Source organism: Callorhinus ursinus, unplaced genomic scaffold (genome assembly GCF_003265705.2).
Source record: "Callorhinus ursinus isolate GAN/ISIS: 27379988/994484 unplaced genomic scaffold, GSC_fseal_2.0 scaffold5, whole genome shotgun sequence".
Classification (NCBI taxonomy): Eukaryota; Metazoa; Chordata; class Mammalia; order Carnivora; family Otariidae; genus Callorhinus; species Callorhinus ursinus.
The window spans coordinates 303,759-331,301 of record NW_027397067.1 but is presented as its reverse complement, the minus strand read 5'-3'; the positions used below and the strand labels follow the sequence as shown (position 1 = coordinate 331,301).

The 27,543-nt window shown below is 38.1% G+C and overlaps 1 protein-coding gene across 11 annotated transcripts in view; it reads right to left on the bottom strand.

The window, feature by feature from the left end:
• Positions 1 to 27,543, bottom strand: part of SPIDR (scaffold protein involved in DNA repair) — a 584,775-nt gene that overhangs the window by 282,511 nt on the left and 274,721 nt on the right. For 9 of the 11 annotated variants that reach the window (XM_025870570.2, XM_025870572.2, XM_025870571.2 and 6 more), the window contains one exon: positions 14,416 to 14,629. In XM_025870570.2, coding sequence (XP_025726355.2) covers positions 14,416 to 14,629 — 214 coding nt within the window. Of the gene's footprint in view, positions 1 to 11,780; positions 11,895 to 14,415; positions 14,630 to 16,041; positions 16,121 to 27,543 lie in introns of those variants that run through there. The other 2 variants (XM_025870575.2, XM_073892752.1) reach the window with 2 other exon arrangements.

The window sequence follows — 27,543 nt, the reverse complement described above, 5'->3', positions numbered from 1 at the left end:
TTGTATGTTCCTCTCTGTTTTGGCTTTCCTCTACTGTAAAATGTAATGGACATTTGCATATTAGACTCTGAGCAGTCTGACAGTGTATTAACTAGTCCATATTTAAGTAGCCTTTCCCAAAGTTATTTGAGTGCAGAACCTTTTGGTTGTATTCCTATGAAGATCCCATGGAAGAGTGTTCTGTAGCTGATAGCTGCTTTTCTTCTTTTCTCATGAAAGCATAAATGATTGATTTTGTTCTCTCTTCCCTTCTAGTTTTTTAGATTTTCTAGATTACTATCATGGTCTTCATTTTCTTCCTTTTCTCACTGCATTAATTTTCTTTCCTATTTATTTCCTCTCAAGACATCCTGTAATTTTGGTGGGAAAAAAATTGCCCTTCTGGCTGTCACAACAGAAAGTCAGTACCACCCAGGAAACAAGCCTTCCATCTTTAATATTGCTTTACTCCTAGCAATAAGTGTCAGTAACATCTTCATTTCAAAGAATCCCAGGTGGCAAATATAAAGGAGGAACAAAAGCAGCTGTGAATAAGCCTATGGGTTCTACCTTGGTCCTCTGGCATTTACCAAACATGGGTTACACTGAAAATCCAGACCAGACCAGCTGACAAGAGTTTTTCTCTTGGCATCACAATCTCTTTTATGTTTACTCAGGGCTTTAGCTATTGCTGGTCTCAAGAAGGTACTGTTGACTGTGTCCCCCAAATCAACCCAAGTCTCCCCATTTTACAACATGGCATCATAAATCACTTGTTTCCTCAAACAAAAAACTTAGGAGTTTTCTAACTTCCTTGTTTCTTGACTTTCATTCACAAAGCACATCAAAACTATAAGAAAATCTTGTTGCTTCTGACTCCAAAATATATCCCAAATCTGCTGTTTACCATCCTAGTCCAAGTCATCATCTTCCTTACACTTGAGCTACTTCCAAAGCCTGCAAGATGCCTTTACTCTAGCCTTCTACAGTCAGTCTCCACAAACTTCAAAGTGTGAACCAGATCACATCTCTCTTCTCCTGGACAGCAGGAGGATTCAATACCAGCTCTTTATAACATTGTACACAGGTTCTCCGGCCTCACTTGCTGCCACCCCTGCTGCAGAATTTCCACTTGATCCATCTAACACTATATATATCCCTGCACACACCCTACACCACCATACCATTGTGGCCTCTTGGGACTTTGCTCATTCAGTCTTTTCTACTTCAAGCCCTCATAATCCCTTCCATTGTTCTTTCCAATGTAGCATTTGTAGCTTGGATAGGGGATCACCAACTCCAGGAAGATACCCTTGACACTCAAACTGTACTCTCCCCAGCGTGCGTGTATGTGTGTGTGCACACACAAACCTCTACTGACCTACCTATCAATTGTACTGCCCTCCTCACTGTCCTCACATCCCTCATACAGAGCTCTATTTTTATACATTCTAGAGGCCTTTATAACTTGTTTATATTACCTTTCTCTTCCACCACACTGTGAGTTCCTTAAGGGCAGAGATGATTTGTCATTTTTGTTTGTTTTTGCTTTTTATGTATTTTTGAGAGAGAGAGAGAGCCCATGAGTGGGAGGAGGGGCAGAGGGAGAAGCAGACTCCTCGCTGAGCAGGGACTCTATCCCAGGACCCTGGGATCTTGACCTGAGCCAAAGGCAGACGCTTAACTGACTGAGCCACCCAGGCGCCCTGATTTATCATTTTGAATACTGTATCCCCATTATCTAGCACAAGGCCTTTTATAGCATATGTAAACATTCAATAAATGCTTCTTAATGAATGTACAAATCAATAAAATACACTGATATATCCTCTCATTCAAATAGGGAGCATAAGAAGACTGACAACGTCTTGATGATTATTTAATACTCAGCACTGATCATATAGTTATTGAATGTTTACTATGTCTGGCATTATTCTAGTCACTGGAAATACAGTAGGAAAAAAGACTGACTTAAAAGTTTTAGCTAATGTAATAAGACAGAGACAGGTAAGGAAGCTTAAGTATTAGGAAGGAAACAACAAAATTATTATCATAAGTGATTTAACTATAAATAGAAATGTTTCGCTACATAAAACAGGCATACAAATAGATAAGAAAGTCTGTAGGACCCCAACAAATATGAGTAAAAGTTGAGACAACCAATTCTCAAAAGAGAATCTGCCATTAGTAAATAAATATAAGAAAAAGTATTCACTTTGACCAGGAGCAGGTACTCTACTGTGAGGTTTATAGATAACTATATCAAGATATTACAGCAGTGACAATAACAACAAAATGTATACCTTTAACTGACTAAAACAGTTCCTAAAATCTACTCTGAAAAGCAATCTGAAATATGTACTAAATTATATACATGTGTATGTCTATTAAAGAGTTATTTATGTTAGAAAAAATGGATATATACTACATGCTGATAATATAGAAAAGAATAAAGAAATAATATCATAATGTGTAGTCATTAAAAATGTTGAGTGTTGGTTGGTTAAGTATCTACCTTCCACTCAGGTCACGATCCCAGGATCCTTGGATTGAGCCCCACATCAGGCTCCCTGCTTAGCAGGGAGCCTGCTTCTCCCTCTTCCTCTGTCCCTCTCCTCCCCTCGTACTCTTTCTCACCATCTCTCTCTCAAATAGATAAAAATCTTTAAAAAATAGTTGAGTGTATATTGATGTGACTGCTGAAAAACTGGCAGCAGTGGGAACATTTATAACCTTGACAGGTTACTATGGTAATAATATACTGAAAAGCTCAAAACCCACCATATTCTCTAAGCAAGAATTTTTTTCTTTTTTTAAGTAAGCCCAACATGGGGCTTGAACTCGTGAGCCCAACATCAAGTCACGTGCTCTACCAACTGAGCCAGCCAGAGCCCCTCTAAGCAAGAATTTCTACTTTTAGAAATATCCTAGGGGCGCCTGGGTGGTTCAGTCAGTTAAGCTGCTGCCTTCGGCCTAGGTCATGATCCCAGGGTCCTGGGATCAAGCCCCACATTGGGCTCCTTGCTCAGCAGGGAGCCTGCTTCTCCCTCTCCTCCCCACTTGTGCTCTCTCTTGCTCTCTCGCTCTCTCTCGAGTCTCTCTCTCAAATAAATAAATAAAACCTTAAAAAAAAAAGAGAAATATCCTAATACCATTAGATGAGAGGATACACACTTTCATTCAGTACTGTTTCAAACAGCTCAAAATGGGAAGCAACCTTAAAAACTCAATATGGAACTAGAGGGTATTATGCTAAGTGAAATAAGTCAATCAGAGAAAGACATGTATCATATGATCTCACGGATATGATGAATTCTTAATCTCAGGAAACAAACTGAGGGTTGCTGGAGTGGTGGGGGGTGGGAGGGATGGGGTGGCTGGGTGATAGACATTGGGGAGGGTATGTGCTATGGTGAGCGCTGTGAATTGTGTAAGACTGTTGAATCACAGACCTGTACCTCTGAAACAAATAATACATTATATGTTAAAAAAAAAAAAAGATAGTAGGAAGGGAAAAATGAAGGGGGGGAGGATCAGAGGGGGAGATGAACCATGAGAGACTATGGACTCTGAGAAACAAACTAAGGGTTCTAGAGGGGAGGGGGGTGGGGGGATGGGTTAGCCTGGTGATGGGTATTAAAGAGGGCACATATTGAATGGAGCACTGGGTGTATTACGCAAACAATGAATCATGGAACACTACATCAAAAACTAATGATGTAATGTATGGTGATAAACATAACATAATAAAATTAAATAAAAAAAAACTCAATATAAGAGACTGCTTAATGATATATCCATGTAGTGAAATGCTAAGTAGCCATTAAAAAGATGATGATATAGACAGATATTCATGATAATGGGGAAAGTCAGATTTCATGCCTTCCCCAGATTAGGATGCTTATTGTAACGGGGGAAAATCATCTGCCACACAGTGTACTAACAAATATTTTTGAATGAAGGAGTGAATGAGTGGGTAAGGTAGGAAGTGTCCTGGCTGTCCCCTGATAGACTACACATACTCATCTTTCTCTGGTGCTCATCCTGGCTTTAGATCTGGTAGTGGGTCATATTCAATTAGCCAGATGAATTCTACCTCCCTCTTTCTACAACTAGCATCACAGAAAACTTCTTTCTTCACATAAAAAAAAAAAAGTGTTCAACTTGCTAAAATGTTTCTTTGGAATCATATTTAAAGCTTTTAGTTTCCTTTAGTGGTAAACTTTGTTTATTCATTAATTGATAAATGTTAAAACTGTGATGGGGACATGAGATTGATCACACTGTTATATTTTTGTATGTTTGAAATTTTATGTATTCATGACTTTTTTATAAGTTGCTTACTGTTACATAATTCTATACTTCATAATACAATTAATCCTACCCAAGGCATCTTACTTCTAAATTCATTCCCAGATTTATTCAGACAAAATAATATTACATCTTAAAGGAATTCAATAAGAATGTATTAGGTAATATATAAAGCGGGCTCTAAACTCCTTTGGGTAAGCAACCATTTTACAACTAAACCCACATTTATTACTAAAGGACAAATGGAATTGTCTGAAGTCTACTGATTGTTTTTAAAACTGTTTCCATGCTGAAAGCCAGTTTGAATGTACACAAAAGGCTTTTCGTGGGAAAAGAGCAGACAGCCTACAAGGAAAAAAAATATTTAAGGTGGAAACTTATCAAGTTTCCACTAAAAAAAAAAGACTAGTCATTATTATTTTGGCTTTTTTTTTCAACTATCAGGGTTTTTTGTTTTGTTTTGTTTTGTTTGTTTTTTATTTTTTTGAGAGAGTGTGCAAGCAGAGAGGGGCAGAGGGAGAGGGAGAGAGAGTATCCTAAGCAGGCTCCATGCCCAGTGCAGAGCCCAATACAGGGCTCAATCCCATGACCCTGCGAACATGATCTGGGGTGAAATCAAGAGTTGGATGTTTAACTGAGCCACACAGGCACCCCTAACTATGAGCTGTTTTTAAGAGACATCTAGACTAGCTTCAGTTAACATTTGGATAACAAAAAATAAATTCTTAATTAAAATACAGAAACTTCCAAATTATTAAGACAGATGGCCCAAATCACCTATACAAGTATACTGATAAAATCATCTTTCAAAACACTTCCCATCCATTTCTCTTCCTAAAGTACCTAAAAAAATACTATTATGCTTTCTTTAAATTAAAAAAGGATCTTTTTGAGAAAAATCTATATGTATATATAACAAGACATAATACAAGACAATACAATTCAGGAAGCTATTTAGACGACTGTCACGTTCTCTGAGAGACACGGGAACAGAAAAATCAGGTGATTGACCAAATTCACAACACTGAAATATCCAGTAGAAAGTGCTAATTTTTATGACAGTGTTATGAGCCGAACTGTGTCCCTCACAAATTCAAATGTTGAAGCCCTAACCTCTGGCACCTCAGAATGTGACTATATGGAGATAATTACCGTTAAAAAGGTAATTAAGTTAAAATGAGACCACTTAGGAAGGGCTCTATTACAACTGGTGTCCTTATAATGAGAGGACATTTGGGTACACAAACAGACATCAGGAGCATGGGCCGACACAGAGGAAAAACTACTTGAGGACAGAGCAAGAGTGTAGCTATCTTCAAGCCAGAGAGAGAAGCCTCAGTGGAAACCAACCACTGGTACCTTGATATTGGATTTCCAACCCCCAAAACTGTGAGAAAATGAACTTCTGTTGTTTAAACCATCCAGTGTGTGGTATTTTTTTTTTTTATGGGAGCCCTAGAAACTAATAACAATAGTGTGTCAAGTTTGTCTGCTGGGTAATGAGAAGGTAGCCAAGGAAAAGTGGTAATGCTCCTCCTACCCAAATGACCCTGACTGCTCCTCCTGTCTCAGTGACCCTGAGGGCCGTTTTATGACCCACTCTCTGCGAAACTGCACTGTGATATAGATATTTTTCTAGGAGAGGAAATAAAAATTTCTTTTACTATGTGAAAGATGTGTAGGGATGTGCAGAAACTTATTTATTCCACTCCATATTAATGACTATTTAGGCTGGTTTTAGATTTTAAGGTTTTAAGCACAACATTTATGACAATATCTTTTGTACCTAATTGAAAATTTTTACAGGATAAAGTCCCAGTAGCAAAAGTTCTGCATCAAAGTATATTCACATTAACATCTGTAACATATTGCAAAGATACACAAATTGCACCTCCCACCAACATTTGAGAATGATTGGTACTTTAAAATTTTGCCCAAGTATCTTGCTTTATATATTTAATACTTCTATAAAAGAATTTTCATGTGTTTGTATTAAATGTATTTATATATTCATTTCCTTCTTTTGAGATGGTGATTTTGAGAAAGGTCCTAATGACTCCAGAGAAATTTATCAAATTACATGTATTTCAGATATTTGCACTTTTGTGGATTTACTAAAATTCTTAGATACCATTAATATTAATATCTGGTACCATTTGCCTTGGATAACACAAGCATTCTAAGCTATCTTCCTAGAGAGCAAAATTCATTTTCTATTCATGGCATAATATGTAAAAACAGTAAGATCTCACATATTAAAATGGGCAAATACAGGATTTCATTTCACTCTTATTTTATTACCTATATTCCATTTATAGAGCAAAAAATCTCAAATTGAAAACTGTAAGAGAGACATGAGAGGAAAAAAATAACCAAATAAAGTTTAGAATTAACAATCTCTGCATATAGAACCACAGAAGAAATTCCATATAATTCCAGACAGAAAATTTCCCCTAAAAGAATGACAGAAGCAAGTTGCCTCGGTAGCTCAGTCAGTTAAGTGTCTGCCTTTGGCTCAGGTCATGATCTCAAGGTCCTGGGACGGAGACCCTTGGTGGCGGCAGGCTCCCCATATATGGGGAGTCTGCTTCTCCCTCTGTATCTGATTCTACCTCTGCTCATGCTTTCTCACTCTCTCAAATAAATAAAATCTTAATATCTGATTCTGATATATAACAAGACATAATACAAGACAATACAATTGTATTGTATATGCATGCTCTCTCACTCTCTCAAATAAATAAAATCTTAAAAAAAAAAAAAAAGAATGACAGACACAAACACCAAGGCAGTTGCCTCAGTAAGACCCAGACCTAAAAACACTGCAAAGCCAAATGATAATAACTCATCCACTTATAAGGTCTAAGGAGCCAGTGGGATTTGGAATTTTTTTGTAAATATAAATCTTTGCAGATAATCTTGATCTAATTTTACTTCTTATGAGCTCAAGAAAGTGTCCAACACATTCAATACCTCTAAAGCATCTTTCCTAAAGAACACTACACTTAGATACTAATTCTTTTTACTTAAAAAATGCATCACTTAATAAATGGGGTTTTTTTAAGGCAGGGGAAGGGGCAGAGGGAAAGGGAGAGAGAGAATCTTAAGCAGGCTCTTGAGATCATGACTTGAGCTGAAATCAAGGGTCAGATGCTTAACCAATGAGCCATTCATGAGCCCCAGAATGTGTTTTAAAATATACAGGCTTGCACAAAAATATTAGAAGTTGAGGGAGGAGATTAAAAACAAAGAATAGCAAATCACCCTTGCCACCATAGATGAACTTAGACTCTACTGAAAGCAAGAGCTAAATTACACAAAGGACCAAAACTAGGGTAAGAAAGGAGAAGATGCTTTAATGAGGACAGATTTCTGAAGAAGACAGATTTCCAGAACACTGGTGTTCTGATATACGCTGTGATTAACTCCATCAGCATAGGGAAGGAAGGAGTATCCTAGCAGAGCCTGACCCAGAGACAGCTTTTTAGTCCTAATTCATGAATTTATAAATTTAACGTGATGCCAATAAATGGTGCTGGGACTCCTAAGTAGTCATTTGGGGGAAAAAAATGCATTTCCTACTTTATCTATTACATAAATATAAATTCCAGGACTCAAAGATTTAAATGTAAAAATTTTTTCCCAACACCATTTGTTGAAAAGACTGTCTTTCCAGTGGATTTTCTTTCCTGTTTTGTTTAGGTATTTATCCAAAGGATACAATAATAGTGATTCAAAGGGGCACATGCACCCCACTGTTTATAGCAGCAATGCCACAACAGCCAAAATATGGAAAGAGCCCAGATGTCCATCAACAGATGAATGGATAAAGAAGATGTGAAATATATATATATATCTCACATCTTCTATATATAATATATAATATATATCTATATCTATATCTATATCTATCTATATATATATATAACTCAGGCATCAAAAAGAATGAACTCTTGCCATTTGCCAATGACCTGGATGGAACTAGAGGGTATTATGCTAAGTGAAATAAGTCAGCAAGAAAGACAAATATGATTTCACTCATATGTGGAATTTAAGAAACAAAACTGATGAACATAGGGGAAGGGAAAGAAAAATAGATAAAAACAGAGAGGGAGACAAACTGTAAGAGACTTTTTTTTTCATTAAGATTTTATTTATTCATTTGAGACAGAGATACAGAGAGAGAGAGCATTACCAGGGGGAGAGGGAGAAGCAGTCTCCCTGCTGAGGCAGGAGCCCGATGTGGGGCTTGATCCCAGGACCCTGGGATCATGATGTGAGCTGAAGGCAGATGCTTAACCATCTGAGCTACCGAGGCACCCCTGTAAGAGACTCTTAACTATAAAGAACTGAGAGCTGCTGGAGGAAAGGTGGGTGGGGGGAACAGATAACTGGGTGATGGGCATTAAGGATGGCACTTGATGTAATGAGCACTGGGTGTTATATGCAACTGATGAATCATTAAATTTTACCCTGAAATTAATAATATACTATATGTTAACTAGCATAAATTTAAATAAAACCAAAAAATAAATAAATAAATAAATAAATGTAAAAAATTTTAAGTAATTAATCCATAAAAATATTAGAATAAAACAAAGAATAAATTTTTAATCTCACAGCAAGAAAGATCTTCTTTACTACCTATGATATAAAATGTAGAAACTACAAAAGATAGATAAATTAAGTCATGGAAAAACAGACTACCCTGCTTTTCAAAACCAAACAAACAAAAAAATCCCTACCCCCTAAAAGAGTTGAAAGACTAATAACAAACTGGGATAAAACTCATTTAATGTGTATGATTGGCAAGGAGCTATTTTTATCATTGCTAAAGAGTTGATACAAATCACTAAGATAAAGATCAACAATCCAAGAGAATACAGGTCAAAAGTCATCAACAGGCATTTCATAGAAAATAAAATATAAATGGTTCTTAAATTCAGGGAATGAAGCCTAAGCCCATATTATAGTAAAAGAAATGCAAATTAAAATTATAAAATTCATTTTCTAGTTTTTAAATTGGTGAAGATTAATACAGTAGGTTAGTAAAAGGAAAACAGGCACTTTATGTACTGCCAGTAGTGATGTAAAATGATGCCATCTGATAATGTCTGCTAACATTAAAGAGGTATATATCCTCTGATCCAGTAATAACAAAGAAATTAATCTTACAGCCCTTCCTCACATATGAAGAAAATGATATAGTCCTGTTTGCAGTAACCAAAGAGGAGGAGCAACCTACATGTTTATTCAAAGGGTCTGACTGAATAATAATGGTATCTTTAAATCAGAAGTCAGTGCCAAAAGAATGTAGCAACTATTCTCAACATAATAAAGGCCATCTATGAAAAACCCAGAGCTAACATCCTACTCAATGGTGAAAAACTGAAAGCTTTGCCCCTAAGATAAAGAACAAGAGAAAGATGTCCTCTCACCACTTTTATTCAACATAGTCCTAGCCACGATAATCAGACAATTAAAAGAAATAAAAGGCATCCAAATTGGTAAGGAAGAAATAAAACGTTCACTATTTGCAGATAGCATGTTACTACATTTGGAAAACCCTACATATTCCATCAAAAACTACTAGAACTGATACATAAATTCAGTAAGTTTGCAGGATACAAAATCAATATACAGAAATCTGTTGCATTTCTATACATTAATAATAAAGTAGCAGAAAGAGTAGTTAAGGAAACAATCCCACGTACAATTACACCAAAAAGAATAAAATAGCTCGGAATAAACTTCACCAAAGAGGTGAAAGACCTGTACTCTGAAAACTATAAAACACTGATGAAAGAAACTGAACATGACACAAAGAAGTGGAAAAACATTCCATGCCCATGGATTGGAAGAACAAATATTGTTAAAATGTCATTACTATCCAAAGCAATCTATAGATTTAAGGTAATATCTATCAAAATACCAACAGCATTTTTCACAGAAATAAATAATCCTAAAATTTATATGGAACCACATAAGACCTCAAATAGCCAAAGCAATCTTGAAAAAGAATAAAACTGGAGGTATCACAATCCCAGATTTCAAGACGTACCACAAAACTATAGTAAATCAAAACAGTATGGTACTGGCACAAAAGTAGATATGTAGATCAATGAAACAGAATAGAGAGCCTGGAAATAAACCCATGACTATATGGTCAATTAATCTATGACAAAGGAAACAAGAATATGCAGTCTCTTCAATAAATGGTGTTGGGAAAACTGAACAGCAACATGCAAAAGAATGAAACTGGACCACTTTCTTACACCATACATAAAAATAAACTCAAAATGTATTAAAGAACTAAATGTGAGACTGTGGTGTGTGTGTGTGTGTGTGTGTGTGTGTGTGTGTGTGTGTGTGTGTGTGTGCAGTACGTGCCCTCTTTAATACCCATCACTGGGCTAACCCATCCCCCCACCCCCTCCCCTCTAGAACCCTCAGTTTGTTTTTCAGAGTCCATAGTCTCTCATGGTTTGTCTCCCCCTCTGATGTACCCCCCTTCATTCTTCCCCTCCTGCTGTCTTCTTCTTTTTCTTCTTCTTTTTTTTTCTTTTAACATATAATGTATTATTTGTTTCAGAGGTACAGGTCTGTGATTCAACAGTCTTACAGAGTACACTAAAGTTTCTAAATGTAGTTCCAAACACAACTATGCTGGAGTTTTCATTGTCTCACTATAAAAAACTCAGCATAGCTTGAATATACATTTTTTTGTTGAAATACAATAAATGAAAACATAAACTGTTGTTGTATATAAGAAGATAAAATAGGACACTCTGCAAAAATCAAATACTCTCAATATTACTGAGTTTTACTATAAGCTTCCAGAAAGGACTTCCAATAAAACAGTTGAAAGAACACAAGAAATTACAGGAACAAGACCCTAGACAGGAGGAGCACTGTCAGGACAGGGAGGAAATTGCTCACTCATTCCATAGCAAAATTCTAAACTAAAATACTTTAATTTGCCTGATTATGAAAAACAAAGTAGGAAAGGACAATGAAGGGTGTGGAAGGAGGTAGTTTCCAATTTTAGGTATGGGACCAAAGGTAGGACTCTTAAGAAGGTGACATCTGAGTAAATGCCCAGAGAAGATAAGAAAACTGCAAGCCATGCAGACATGGGGAGGTGTGGAACAGAGCACCCCAGCACAGGCAAGAACCCAGCACAGGCAAGAACCCAGGCACCAGGGGGAAAGTGGCATGGAACCTGAGGACCAGAGTGGAGTCCCGGGTGGCCACGATGGAACTGGGGAAGGAGAAAGGGGTGGGAGATAAGGCCCCAGAGCTCAGGAGGGGTTTGTGTATGAGGTGAGCAGACACTGGGGTGTGTGGAGCCAAAAAGCGGTATGACAACTTATATATTCATAGCTTTGCTCCTTTAGTCATCTTGAAAGAGACAGAAGGAGAGCATGGAAAGAAGCAAGAAGATGCTTTAAGAAACTACTGCAACAATCCAGAGGACAGACAATGATTACCTGGAAATGTTCTAACAGTAGAGGTGACAAGAAGTGCTGGACTCTGTGCATTTGGAAGTGGAGTTACCAAGATGTTCCCACAGGCAGAAGGGAGATTATGAGAAAAAGACGAGTTGATGATATGTGGAGGAACTACAAGAAGGTGGTTTCCATTTCCTGAGTTGGGGAAGAGTGGGGAAGTGGAGGGAGGGTCAGGAGCTTGATTCTGCCATGCCTTCAGCACCTAAGTGGAACCATGGCTGAGGCAGTAAGGAATGCTGCTCTGGTGATGGAGTAGACAGTGGGTTTTGAGAGGGATCAGTGTGCAGCTGGCATTTGAAGTTACAAGATGAAATGAAAGCACCAAGAGGGTGAGGTGGACAGGACAGAGAAGAGGTCAGTACTGAGCCGAGCAGAGCACTTTAGTACTGAGAAGCTAGAGAAAGGCATAAGGAGGAGCACAGGGGAGGCAGGGAAACAAAGCAGGAGTGAGCACTAACTGCAGGGAGACATGATGGCCACACAAGTGACCACAGGAGAAGCAGGATGGAGGTCACTGCCAATGCTAGGGGTGTGGTATGGGGAGTGCTGGGCTGGAAGCCTGAAAAAACAGGCTCAGTAGAGAATGGGAGGCAATATGGCCATGGTGGGGAGAGGAAGTACAGTCAAGATGAATTAAAAAAATATTTTTAACATAGTAGAAAAATAATGGCATGATTTTAGTACGATGAGAAATTTCAGAGAGGAGAATTAATGGCATTGTATTATTTTTTATTTTATTTATTTGAGAGAGAGCACAAGCACAAGCAGTGGGGGAGGGGCAGAGGAGAAGCAGACTCCCCACTGAGCAGGGAGCCTGATGTAGGGCTCGATCCCAGGACCCTGGGATCATGACCTGAGCTGAACGTAGACATTTAACGGACTGAGCCACCCAGGCGGCCCATTTGTATTGTATTCTTGAGTGAGCTACACAGAAAGACGGTTGGTCATTATAGTATTATTTGTAATATCCTCAAATTGAAGACACCTAACTATCAACAGAAGAACGGATACATTAATTGCATAAATTAATACAATGGAATACTTTATAGCAATAAAAATGAACAAACTGCTAAATATAACAATATTGTTGAATCTCACAAGCATAATATTAAGTGAAAGTAGTCAGGAAAAAGAGAATGCATATTGTATGATTACTGCATGCTTTTTTTTTTTTAATTCATTTATTTGACCCAGAGAGAGACACAGCGAGAGAGGGAAAACAAGCAAGGGGAGTGGGAGAGGGAGAAGCAGGCTTCCCACTGAGCAGGGAGCCCAATGCGGGGCTCGAACCCAAGATCCTGGGACCATGACCTGAGCCAAAGGCAGAAGCTTAACGACTGAACGACCCAGGCGCCCCTACATGGTTCTATTTATATGAAGTTCTCAAACATTCCAAGGACTCTATTATATCATAAGTCAGGATCATAGTCACCTGGTGCAGGAGGGAGACGGAGGAAATGAGAGGGGGATGGGGTGGCTCCAGGTATGCACTTCATTCTATTTCTTGGACTGGATAGAAATTACATAGTCAGGGCACCTGTGTGGTTCACTTAGTTAAGCAGCTGCCTTCGGCTCAGATCATGATCCCGGGTTCCTGAGATCTAGTGCCACATCAGGCTCCCTGCTCAGTGGGGAGTCTGCTTCTCCCTCTCCCTCTGCCCCTCCCCCCTGCTCAGGCGCACATGCTGTATCTCTCTCCCAATCACTCTCTCAAATAAATAAATAAAATCTTTAAAAAAAAATTACATAGTCACTTTGTGATTATTTGTAGAAATGTATCCTTATAATTTGTGTATGATCCTGTATATATCTTATACTATTCAATAAAAGATACATTAAAAAGCAAAACAAAACAAAACAAAATAAAATGCAAGTTACCCTACGTTATCCGCAGCCTGTTAGTGGAAGAATTTAAGTAAAGACTGAGAATCATTCACTATGGACACTGAAAAAAAGATCCCTGTGGGAGGGATGTTTAACTTTTAAGACCTGTAAGTCAACTTCAAAACTAAGAATTTAGCAGATGAATGAAACTTCTAAAAATTTGCCAATAAAATTAATAGTTAGCTCTTAAAACAAGGCTGCTCAAACATTCCCTCAATAACAGTAAGATTTTCTTCTTTTTGTAGTAAAATTAACCTATAGAGAAGCAAACATGTGTCCTTAAAAATAATTTGATTCATTAATGACCATTTATGCTTCTAAAGATCAAACCGTCCTATGTCTTAATATATGCTTTTCATCCCTCCCAAAGTGATTAGCAAAGAAATATTAATGTGCATTATCATATTGTCACATAATGCCTCTTAACTAAAATTGTATTTCTAAGAAAGACAAAAACAATACCAGCCAGATTTTATAAGACACCACTTAGACAGGAATCTTGATATGGTTGTTTCTCCCTTGCCCCTCTATCCTCAAATTATCAAAAATTTCCTGCCAAAAGTACAGACAAGCATTCAAATACAGGTCAGTGCTTCTGTTACATAAAATCTATGTCAAATTCTGGCTTCCTTCTCCTGGCATTTCTTCATAATAAGGTGACAAAAATGTTCATCATAAAAATATCTTTTGAGACAAACTCACAGTTAGTCAATCAGTTCTTTGCACTCACCAGGGAGGGTAGATATGGACAATGTCTTGGGGATGTCCCCTGAGGTGGTGAGCAGTCTCCTTAGTGAACAGAACCTTCAGGCCAGTCCTAGGGGCCTCACCTTGAGAAGGGCTGTTGGCCTGCAGCCCTGCTAAATGCTCACACATGGCAACTTGGATGGTGCATTCCTCATGCAGCTCTAGAATTTTCACAATTAATACACCCGATTTTCTACCTAGAAGGTGAAGAAGAAAAAAAAGCAAAATGAAGTATAATAGACGTATGGTCCAACTGTGAATAAAATGTCATGAAAAAAAAAAGAAAGAATTAAGATTGCTTTATTCACCTCAAGAAAATGGTTTGTATATTTTTCAACGTATAGACTCTAACACACTCACTGTGACATCTTTTTAATCAAAATAACTTACATGTTGCATTTTAAGCAACATGAAAAATAGTCTTCCATCATAAAGAAACAGTCTTGCATACACAGAAGACTCAGAACCATCATTTCACAGAGCATGTTTTTACACCAAAACTTTAACTCTTTTGATAACCACAACAAAGGGAGTAAGACTACTTATTGATCCTTCTTCTTTCTTATATGCTCCCTCTACCTCATTAACTGCTTTGATTTTCTACTTTGGAAATGATACAGGAGACTGCTGGTTACAAATGTTGTAATGAACATAAAGATTAAAGGTAAGGATTTCTGAGGAATGCTGAATGTTAGGGCTCGAGATTTATAAAGATGGAATTTAATCTAAATTTAAGTACTGGCTCTCTGATTAATTAAGTTCAGTCAGGATAGATAGCATTTCAACACCTGTTTCCTCATGTGTAAAATGGGGATCATGCCACCTGCCTCAAAGAACATTTTTAAGAATTAAATGACAGAACTGAAGTTGACAGTATGTGTAACCTAAAACCCGTATGTGTCCCAGAAACTGTTACAACACCAGGAGACCTAAATAAGGATGCATACCTCAGGACTGTTTATAAGAGCAGAAAACTGGACCCACCACAAATCAATAGGAGGAAGGATAAACCATGCTGTGTACATACAACAGAACACCATGAAGTTAGCTAGTGGACCTGGTCTATATGTATCAGCATAGAGAGATCTCAAAAACAAGAGGGTATAAACAAGATAATGTAGAGTATGATACCCATGATGTTATTTTTTTTAAGCACAGAAAACAATAAAGTATTGTTGAGGATACATATGTAACACAAGTATATAAATATGACCAGCAGGATACATAGAAACACATACCTAAGGAGAGAGAAAGGAGCATGACTCAGGATTTCACACTTACCTGCCATACTGCTTCTATTACAAAAATATGTGAATCAAAAAGACAAAAGATTAAAATGTGTTATTAATTCCAGGTGGTAAGTATACTTATGTTTTTCTATTACTTTGTTTTTTAATTTAAAAAAATAAATGAAATAAGAAAAGCTAAGTGTCTAGCATAGTACCCTGCTAATTAATAATAGACACTGATATGAGTTTTCTTTATCACTTTAGCCAACTGGTTAATAGTGATTAATAAAAATTAATATTTAAATAGCACCAACATTCTAGTTATATAATTTAATTTCATTTCTATTTCTTTCTCGCCTTCTTCTTCATTTTCCACTCACCCCTAATTTTCCATTCCTTCCTTTCTCTAAGTGCCAACAGCATGTGTTCACATATTAAGCAAGGCCACACCACTGAGCACTGTCTTGAACTACTGTTTCCTAAGGTATGTACCTATTTTGCTACTATTTCTTAAGGTAAGGAAGGAAACAGAATGGGGGAAGGATATGAATAAGCACAATGTCAGGCTGGCGGTACTAGTCACTACAGGGGGGAGGGAAATAGAGGACTGAAAACAAGTATTATAGAAAGGCACTAACTAGGAAGTATTTTCTTTCTGCCATAATAGTTGTTACTTTAATAAAAAGTGGCTCACCCTCAGCTGATGAATAGGAAAAGAAGTCAGGATAATGTAAAGGTCACTCTGATACATACACCACTTTTCCCTTGCAGGGCAGCCGGAGCAATAGGTGGAGAATTAGGGTCTTTAGCAGCAAAGGGAAATGCCCTAGGTTTAAATGCAGTAGCTACAGGAGCATTTGTGGACAACATAAGAATTTTTATTTTATTTATTTATTTTTTTAAAGATTTTTTCTTTATTTAACAGAGAGAGGGAACACAAGCAGGGGGAATGGGGGAGGGAGAAGCAGTCTTCCCACTGGGAGCCCGATACGGGGCTCAATCCCAGGACCCTGAGGTCATGACCTGAGCCGAAGGCAGAAGCTTAATGACTGAGCCACCCAGGCACCCCTATTTTAAGAATTTTTAAAACTTGTACCTGTAGTCAGGCCCCATCCCTAAAACTGTGCAGTAGGCATGGAACATCTCTCATCAACCAATGACAGCAGCTGCTATTCAGAGCTCCAGGGCCCATGAAATCAGATGGTCTGGCAGAGCACATCCTCTTGGCTCTGTGTGGCTAAGCCACACTCAGTGGTCTGCCTGCGCTGCACAAGTTCTCTCCTTGGGTACTAATTATCATCTTATGCAGCTCTGACTAAAAGTGAAATAGGTTTTCAGTGGTCTGCCCAATCCTACAGTTCCCATAGACCTTTGACAGATTGTATGAAGGCAAGACATTGCAGAAACTATAGTTATTATAGCAGAAATACCTATATACCTAAGATGAATCATACTGCTACTAACTACACTCTTTGAAGATTTTTATGATAAATCCTGGCAATACTCCTAAAACTATGGTTTCGGCTGAAGATAAATAGCACTAAATAATTTGTAAAATAAACATGCTTCATGGTATTAACTATCACCACAGCCCAGGCACTGCAGCACAGAGTAAACATTCTTTTTTTTTTTTAATGGGGAATAAAAAAATTTATTTTTTAATTTATTTAATTTATTTATTTGATGGTGGAGGGCATGAGCATGAGCACGGGGAGAAGGCAGAGGGAGAGGGAGAAGCAGACTCCCCGCCAAGCAGGGAGCCTGACGCAGGGCTCAATCCCACGACACTGAAACCATGATCTGAGCCGAAGGCAGACGCTTAGCCAACTGAGCCACCCAGGCATCCCCAGAATAAACATACTTAATGGTACTATCACCACAGCCCTGGTGTACTGGGGCTAAGAATCAGCACACTGTACAGTATTTCAATAAGCACACTCTATGATATTACTATCACCACAGACACAATGCACTGCTGTGCAGAAAAAAAACATGCTTTATGGTAGTATCACTAGAACTCTGGTGTACTGCAGTGTAGAATAAATACCCCATATGGTATTGACTATCATCCTTGTGTACTACAGCATGGAATAAACACACCGTATGGTACTGACTATCACCAAAGTCCTGGTACACTGCAGCATGCCTGGTGATTTAAATGGACTTGGTGAAGAATGCTGAGCAGTGCCATTTAGGCTGTACCACAGGGCTAGAACAGCACAATGTTCTCCACAAAGCACTCTAAAGTCTCTCATAGAAAATGTCCTCCAACACAACCTTAGGGAGAAACCAGTGGCCTGCCTTCCCTAAAGAAATTAAGGCAGTGTAATTTGCACTTTGTGTGAGGGATAAAAAAGTAAAAAGCAACCTAAGACAAACTGTGTATTTGAGGCAAGCTTTCAATCTGGGGATAAGAGATACTGGTTTTACAAATGAAGATTAATTAAATAGGTGGTACGTAAAAGGCATTTCTGTGCCAGCAAGGCAACATTTTGCATAAATGATGTAAGACTCAGTCAAAATATCACTTTGACCAGCATGGGATTACTGAATCCCAGCCAGAAGAAACGAAGATTAATTAAATGGGTGGTACGTAAAAGGCATTTCTGTGCCAGCAAGGCAACATTTTGCATAAATGATGTAAGACTCAGTCAAAATATCACTTTGACCAGCAAGGGATTACTGAATCCCAGCCAGAAGCAACTATTCCTTCCCTTTTGAAATCCTCAAATACTTTATCTATACTTATCTTCTTTTTAACAGTGTCCTCATCTTTAAATGGAGACAGTATTAGCCATTCTCAAGAACACTGCAAACATCAAGAGATGTAACACAAAAAGCCCATAGTGCAGGGCCTGGTCCATCACACATGTAATAGCAGCAGCCATTGTCACCATGGTCACTAACAATGTTATTAACTTTCCAAGGCATTTTCAAATCTATTATCATATTTGACCTACAATAACCCTATGAAATAGGTAAGGAAGATATTAATCTCCCTTTTCCGCAGATAAGAAAACTAAAAAAGTCACTTGCTCACATGACTTTCTTAAGATCAGAGAGAATTACTGGCAGGTCTAATCCTAGAAATTGAGTATCCTTTACAAGTCGTGGACCAAAATGTCTCTCAGGTAAATGCTGGTTAAAGATAGGAAATTGTGAGTGATGCTTTTTTCCTACTTTATTATGTTAAAATATGACTTCTTTAAAATGTAAAGAAAGCGGGGCACCTGGGTGGCTCAGTTGATTGAGCGACTGCCTTCGGCTCAGGTCATGTTCCCAGGGTCCTGGGATCGAGCCCCACGTCGGGCTCCCCGCTCGGCAGGGAACCTGCTTCTCCCTCTCCCTCCGCCTCTCCCCCTGCTTGTGCTCTGTCTCTGACAAATAAATAAAATCTTTAAAAAAATAAAATAAAATAAAAATAAAATGTAAAGAAAGCATATCCATTTGAGAAATGGAGGCTCTCACTATGGCTGGACATGGTCAGAATGTCAACACTGATCATCGCACGATAAAAGAAGAGGGTAACTTTTTCACAGTACTAAATACTGAAGAGTAAGTGCCACAAAGATCAAATGGAGAGCATAAATAGTAATATATAACACCAAAGACTTTAAATGATTAAGAAAGAGGAATAAAAGGATTCATATAGAAAGTATACTACAGGATATAGTAATTTCTATCTCTGTATATGAATAGCAGATAAAACAGTTCTTAGTTAAAAATGAAAAATATTTAACTTAAAGGCTAACATTTGCCAAATGAATGTGTGAATGATTTATTTTCAGCTAACTGCTCTTAAGAAAATCTGGTTTTAAATGACTAAGAGGTCACAAAAGAATCAAGTAAATGATAGAAGAAGAAAATGTATCTGAGACTCCTGGGTTAAATGACTTCTTTGAAATATACAGGTATTTCCTTGAAATAGACAGGTAGCCAGGATCCATTTACATGCAAAGTCAACTCCTAAATAGGTTATGTTGATGAATTAATATATATTATAATGATAACTTCATGAATATTTATATTAGAAATACTATAAAAGAAATTAATGAAAATTGTACAAGAAAGTACCAAGTGAAACTAGTTAGTATGTGGGGATATTGAGATGTTGAGATATTGAAGTGATCCTCCTCTAGAGGACAGAAACATCTCTAAGTTTTTCTAAGAGAAATACTTTTCATAATATATTTGTTGCACTCTAAGTTACTCCACTTAATTAACCAAACATTGGCTACATAGTAATATGGAATTTCGCCCTATCTTATTACTCTCTCCTTATCTTCATAGATATCCCATTAGACTAATCTACACAGCATCTTGCTTTAAAGTATATGGTCTACTATTCTCTGAAACTGGTGCTTTCTCTTCTTCAGGTCAAAACATCAAAAGTGCCCACCATTCCTTTTTCCCTCAGTCCTCACCCATCATGTACTTGCACACACAGATGGACCGACAGACCGACAGACAGACAGACAGACAGACACACACACACACACACACACACACACACAGGTTGGGGTGACAGCACAGCAAGCCTCAAGGATGGACATCAGGGGATTTTAAAGTCCACCTGCTTCCAATACAGGTAGGACCTCTGTCCTTAACAGATACTTGACACAGTTACCACCACCTGTGAGTATTACAATTCTCCTTGCTGTACTCACTCTGGGTTACCATGGTATAATCAGTTCACATTTTATTCTTTTTAAAGATATTTTATAGCTTCCCCCTAACCCCCAAAATGATACATGCTTCTAGGACCAAAATGGTCTTATGTGGGTGCTTCTGTTAGTTACTTGTAAAATTTTAAATAATACCTTTAAATAACTCTATGTCCTATTCTATTAATTTCTAGTATATATATAGATACCAAAGACTTTAAATGATTAAGAAAGATGAATAAAAGGATTCATATAGAAAGTATACCACAGGGGTCTAGTAATTTCTATCCATATATATGAATAGTAGATAAACAGTTCTTAGTAAAAATGGAAATCCCAGCCTTGTAAAATGAAGAAGGGCTAGAGTCCTAGGAATACATTCAAATGAGAATATCCTTATCCTCAAGTTCAAATGATTGGCTACAGTACTTCTTATGTTCAGTTAAGCCCTCCAAATGCCAAAAGAAACAGGATGGTATTCTGGTGGCTTCAATATCCCCACTAGAAGTCTCAGCTTTCCCCAAAAGTTCATTCCACCCCTTCAGAGAAGAGTCCATTCCTATTCTGGCTAGGACTAAATGTAGTCTGCCTAAACCTGGGTGGCAGGGGATAGGAGATCAGATGACAACGGTCAAGCAGAGAAAAGCCAAGGTCTTATATCATTGTATAGACTTGGGTTATTTCCTATGAGTGTGATGGGAAGCCAATGAGGAAGGCACATAATTTGCTTTGCTGAGAACACACCAAGGATAGAAAGGAAGAAATAGGGAGACGTTAGGAGGCTACTGTGGCAAAAAAAAAAAAAAAAAAAAAAAAAAAAAGGAGCTACTGTGGCAACCCAGGAGAGATGACAGTAGCTTGTACCTGGGAAATGGGGAGAGAGATGGTGAGAAGTTGGTTGACCTGAGCCGAAGGCAGACGCTTAGCTATATTTTGAACATAGAGCCAAAAGAACCTGTTGATGGACCATCAATGGGAAATGAGAGAAAAGAGTCAAGAATGACTCCAATGTTTTGGCCTGAGAAAGTAGAAGTACAGAGTTAATGTTTACCAAGACAGAGAAGATTTCTAGATGACCAGCTTTCTTTGTGTGTTTGTGTGTTGGGGGACGGGGTGGCCTTGACAGGGGAGAATACTGGTGATGAAGACATCAGTTTGGGATATATTAAGATTGAGGCTTCTTAGTTAATACAATAGCTTGGCCTTAACTGACCTTTCCAGTCTAGCACCTGGCCATTCTAATCCATGGTACGTAAGGCCCATTACAGGACTCTTTTTAAGTATAAATTAAATAATAGCTACCCCTGTGCTTGAACCCTTCAATGGCTATCTACTGGATGAAATCCAAACTACTTTCCATTGTATAGAAAGGCCTTTGTTACTCGTTATTTCTTGCTGCTCTAATCTCAAATTCCCCAGCCCTACTCAAGTATTTTTAAATTATTTCTTTAAGAAGGTGAAAACTAGACCATACTTTTAAGAGTTTCATCACCATCTCCCTGGTGAACTCCCTGAACACAACTTTCTTTTTCCATCCACCTGAGTTTATTACTCTCCTTTATGTCATCACTGCAACTCTTACTTACCAACATTTTCACACATAAAATGAATACTTTTGCCTACTAAACCATGAACTCAGTGCTGTATCTGGATCAGTACCAATAAATATGTATGAACTAAATGAACCCTAATACAAATAGATTTAAAGAACTTTGGCGACTATTTTACTAGCCTTAATTTCACTGCTAACCAAGATGATTTTAACTTACTTCCCCTTCTCTAAACTGAACGTGATATGCATCCAGAGAATGTAAATTAACTGTGATTCAAGTGATGCTCCAAGAAGAAAAATAAACACATTCCAAATCAAATCCAAATGATGTTTTATCTATTTACTGTTTGTATCTTACCACTGTTTTTTTTCATTAACATGCACTGGAATCTAAATTGTATTTGTTTGTACATAATCATACTATCTTTTCTTTTGAGAAGTTACAACTATGCCTAATTTTACCAACGATTCCCAAACACCTAGCAATATTATGCTCCTGTGACTATTCAATGTGTGAGACTTTTATTAATTGCAATATTGCGTTATTATTGTTTGTTAAATCAAAACTAGTTTCTGAGTAAATTTTGTAAGCTGCCATCAGATTCATTTTGTAATTTCATGATAAAATTCAGAAAGCTCCAAGCAGTAGGTCTAGATTACAATACCTAAAAACTATATTCTGAAGAAATTAATATCTTTATCCTGTAACCAGCATAGTTTTGTTTAGAATTTATGTTCTCCCATAAAATTTTAAGTCATCTGGCAATGATGAACAGACACATTTGTTAACCACAAGTGCTTACTGAACTATAAACAATTGTGCTTTCACTTCTTAATTCCACATTTTTTTTGCCTTTTCACCCAGTTTAAAATATTCTTCTCCAAAAGCCACAATAATCCTAAGCATGAAACAGAAATCTGAAACCCAACTCTTAAAAAAAAAAAAAAAAGACTAGACAATACTGACCAGGCGATTGGAATGTTCCTTACAGTCTGTAGCAATGAGAACAATCAGAATTTAGCAAAGCACACCAGACACCTGGGATCACAGTGTCACAGTGCTACCACCAGGAATGTCACTGTGACTTGTTCTGCAGAGGTAGCTTGTACTGTTTTGGGAGAGGGTGAAGAGGTAATAGAAGGTCCAATTTTTTAAGAAATCCAAGTAAGAAAAAACTATACAAAGGTTCCAGGAAGACAGTAGATTCCTAAGCAAAGTTTATACAAAACTGGACAAGAAGGGGTACCCTGGATTGAATTTGTGTCCCCCACAAATTCATATGTTGAAGTCCTAATTCTCAGTGTGGCTGTATTTGGAGAGAGAATGTCCAAGAAAGTAATTAAAGTTGAATGAGGCCATAAGGTGGGGCTCAGATCTGATAGGATTAGTGTCCTTCTATAGTTTCTTCCTCTCTTCTTATAAAGAGACACCAGAAATTTCCCTCTCTCTCTACCAAGCATAGAGAAAAGACTACAATAGCACACCGTCAGATAGCTGCTGCTTACAAACAAGGAAGAGCAGAGCTCTCACTAGAAATCTATGACCATGGCGGAACCCTGATCTGCTGTTTAAGCCACAGAGTCTATGGTATTTTGTTATGGCAGCTCAAGCTAGGTACTGCTGTAACAAATACCTAAAAATGTGGAAGTAGCTTTAGAGCTGCGTAACGGGTAGGGGCTGGAGGAGTTCTAAGGTACATTCTAGAAATATGTATGTTAAGGATAATTCTGGTGAGGTATCAAACAGAAATGAGGAGGAGATTATTAGAAACTGGAGGAAAGGAGATTGCTATGAACTGAATGTTTTGTAACCCATCAAAATTCATATGTTGAGGTCCTAATCCCTAATGGTGGTATTTAGAGGTGGGGCTTTCAGAAATAATGAAGTCCTGAGGATGGAACTTTTATGAATGGGATTGGTCCCTTACAATGAGACAGAAGAGAAATGATCTCTCTCTTTGCCATGATATAGCAAGAAGGTGCCATCTACAAACCAGAAAGTTGGCTTTCACCAGGAACCAAATCTACTGGCAGCACCTTGAACTTGGACTTCCCAGAATCCAGAACTGTGAGAATTAAATGCCTGTTGTTTAAGTTACCCAGTCTATGATATTTTGTTATAGCAGCCCAAACTGATTAAGACAACAATTTTTGTTATAAAGTATCAAAGAAGTCAGGTGAATTGTGTTCCAGTGTTGTTTTTTAAAGATTTTATTTATTTATTTGTCAGAGAGAGGGAGAGAGCATAAGCAGGGGGAGCAGCAGACAGAGGGAGAGGGAGAAGCAGACTCCCCGCTGAGCAAGGAGCCCAATGTGGGGCTCCATCGCAGGGCCAGAGAATCATGACCTGAGCCGAAGGCAGACGCTTAACCAACTGAGCCACCCAGGCGCCCCTGTTCTAGTGTTCTGTAGAAGATAGAACTTGTGAGCCACAAGATTGGATATTCAGCAGAGATTTCTAACTAAAATATAAAATGTATAGCCTGCATCCTCCTGATTTCTTAAAAGTGAAATTCGAGAGGTGAGAGATGAATTGAAGAGGGAATTGTTAAGCAAAAAAGGAAGCAGCATTTCAAGACTTGGAAAATTCTCAACCTGTCCATATTGAAAAAAATGAGAAAGAATGTTGGAAGAGAACACCAAGGGTGTGACTAGACAATCACTTGATAAAGAGATTGTGGGATGTATGAGCAAAAACACTGCCATTAGAACTGAAGGAGACATACACCAGAAGGAATGAAGGAAGGCTGTCAGACTTCTTACATTCTGCAGGACAGGACAATAGGGCTATTCTTTTGTGAATGTGCATCATCCTTCAAAAAAGGGAAGAATGACTCCAAAAGCGCTGAGGAGATCATCAGGGCTGCCACTCACCGCAGGGCTGATTATTTCCCCTGGTTTCCAAAGTATGGGTCTACCTTTTCAGTTTAGGTGGGCCAAAATGTCCCCTCCTTGTCTCAGTGGTGAGGTCTTTGCAGAAAGCCCTCAGGGTGCAAGGCCCAACAGAGCCATGGGGATAATCCTGGCATCCCAGTAGACCTGGAGGGCAGAGCATTGAACCAAAGGGAATTTTCCCTGAGCCTTAAAATCTAATGGAATTTTCCATGGTAGTTTTTGAACTTACTTGAGACTTATCACCCGTTTCTTCCTTTCCGTTTCTTCCTTTTGGAATGGAAATGTCTATCCTATACCTGTCCCAGCATTGTATTTGGAAGCACATAAACTTGTCTGGTTTCACAGGCTCATAGCTGTTGAGGAATTATACCACTGGATGAATGGTACTTCGACTCCCACCCACCTCTGATTTAGATGATACTTAGATGAGACTTTGGACATTAGACTTTAGAGTTGATACTGGAATGAATTAAGACTTTCAGGGCTGTTGGGATGAAATGAATGTATTTTGCATGTGAGTAGGGCATGAATTTTGGGAGGCCTTGGGCAAAATGCTTTGGACTGAATGTTTGTATCCCCCCAAATTCATACGTGAAGCCCCAATCCTAACCTCTCATGTAGCTATATTTAGAGATGGTGCCTCTAAGGAAGGAATTAAGGTTAAATGAGGTCCTAAGGATGGGGGCACAGATTCATTAGGATTAGTGTCCTTATAAGAAGATGCACCAGCAGTCTGTCTTTCCTCTTGTGCACAAAGAGGTTATGTGAGCATACAGCTAGATGCAGCTGTCTATAAGCCAGGAAGAAAGCTCTCACTGGGACTGGATCATGGTGGTTGACACCTTGATCTCAGAATTCCAGCCTCTAAAACTGTGAAAAATAAATGTCTGTTGTTTAAGACCCCTGATCTGTGGCACTTTGTTATGGCAACCCGGGCTGACTGAGACAGGGGCCATTACAGGTTAACCTTTCCAAGGAGTGAAGTATATAGGACCACTGAATGTGCGTACTGCCCCTTCCACTCTGAGTACTCACAAAGCAAGGTCCTCTTTATTAAAAAACTTCCTCATTTAAAACACCTTATTTCCTAACACTGTAGGTAATATTTTTGGCTCATAAAATAGGTTTTAAGTGGTGTCCAAAAATCACACTGAAAACGACTTTTAAAAGGTCTTAAGGCTAAAGAGAAAGTACAGAAATAGATATCTAAATATCTCTTCTTTAAATGTAACATCAACTGAAGAATAAATCTGTTAAGAAAAATTTCAGGAATCATTAAATAGCAACTAATTGTGGATGATTAGAAAAATGCCCTAGAGTTTAGAGGCTCACACCCACCGTCCTCTAAACAATACTGAAGAAGGCCAGAACTGCATGTACATCTGTACAGAACAGCACACCCTCTACATGTGGAAACACTATAAATCTGTGTAGCAAAAAGAGCTGAAAATACACTTACTGATGCACTAACAGAATCCAGGGTGCCACTACTTCCATGTTATTCTTGATACTTAGTCCATATCAACCCTCAACCCTCTACCCCTCTGTAACAACCATTAACACAGAAAATAATGAAATGAATGGTTAACCCTTTTATCTCTGAACACTGAATGAGATAAATTTCCAACTGCTGTTCTTTATTTTTTAATAAAGCATATTCTAATGAACTTCTAATTCATTAGTTAAATCACTTTATATTAGGTCAAAATGGGCAAAATCTACAATTAACCAGAGCAGTGCATGTCCTAATGAGTACAGCAAATTCACAACTGCTAAACAAAAGTATTTTAGTCTTGGGTGCTCTTTTCAACAACATTATAACAAACACTAACAAGGGAGAGGGGAGGAAAGGAAAAGGGAAATTAGCTTAAGGATTAAAATGAGATGATGTCATGAAAGTGCCTCTCTCAAAAGGCATGCAGGGAGAGACCAGAGAGTTCCAATCATGGAAAAAGTGTGAGGGATGTAAAACACGTACAGGGACTCCTTAGTGAAAAATGCTCAGAGTGTTTTTACATGGAAACACCACACAAGGCAAGGTAAAACAGCAAGACAGATTTTAAAAGTAGAAAGAACCCAAGGCTTAACAATTTCAACTCTTATCAGTAAAGAAAGTGAGGCACAGATCACATGACCCACATAGGTTTTTGGCTCTGGCAGAGTTGGGACCAAAACCAGTATCTCCCTACTAGGACCATGTTTGCACTCAGATGTCATGTAGTGTTTTTAAATTCACCACTGACATCTATTTATGTATTTCATAAACACTTCTTGAGCTACCAGACACTGGAATTGCTAGGTAAGCCCTATATATTTTTGCAGCACTCTGCTCTCAGTTATTATTTACTTATACTTTGTATAATTACAGTATAACAAGATACTGGCAGTAAAATTACAGATAAAGAGAGAAAAGTATATTAGGCCCAGTAGCCAAACGTATCATGACAGACATAGCTGACCCACGAAGGAAGTATTTAGTGTTGTGCACATGTGTGGGGTAGCAGAAAGGGGGCAATGGGAAATGAGACTACAACAGGTAGGCTGGGCATGTGACCAAGAATGCCACACAAGACAAATTAAAGGTGGTGAACACTTATTCCAACAACAAACGGTCAAAAGAAATTTTAAAGCAGAAGTGTGAAATTATCAGATTTGCCTTTTAGGATGATGACCCTGATAGGCTGAAAATGAGGAAAGGTCAGTGGCAAGGAGACCAGATGGAAACTGACACAATCATCCAGGCATGAGGGAATCTGAGCCTTAACTAGTAG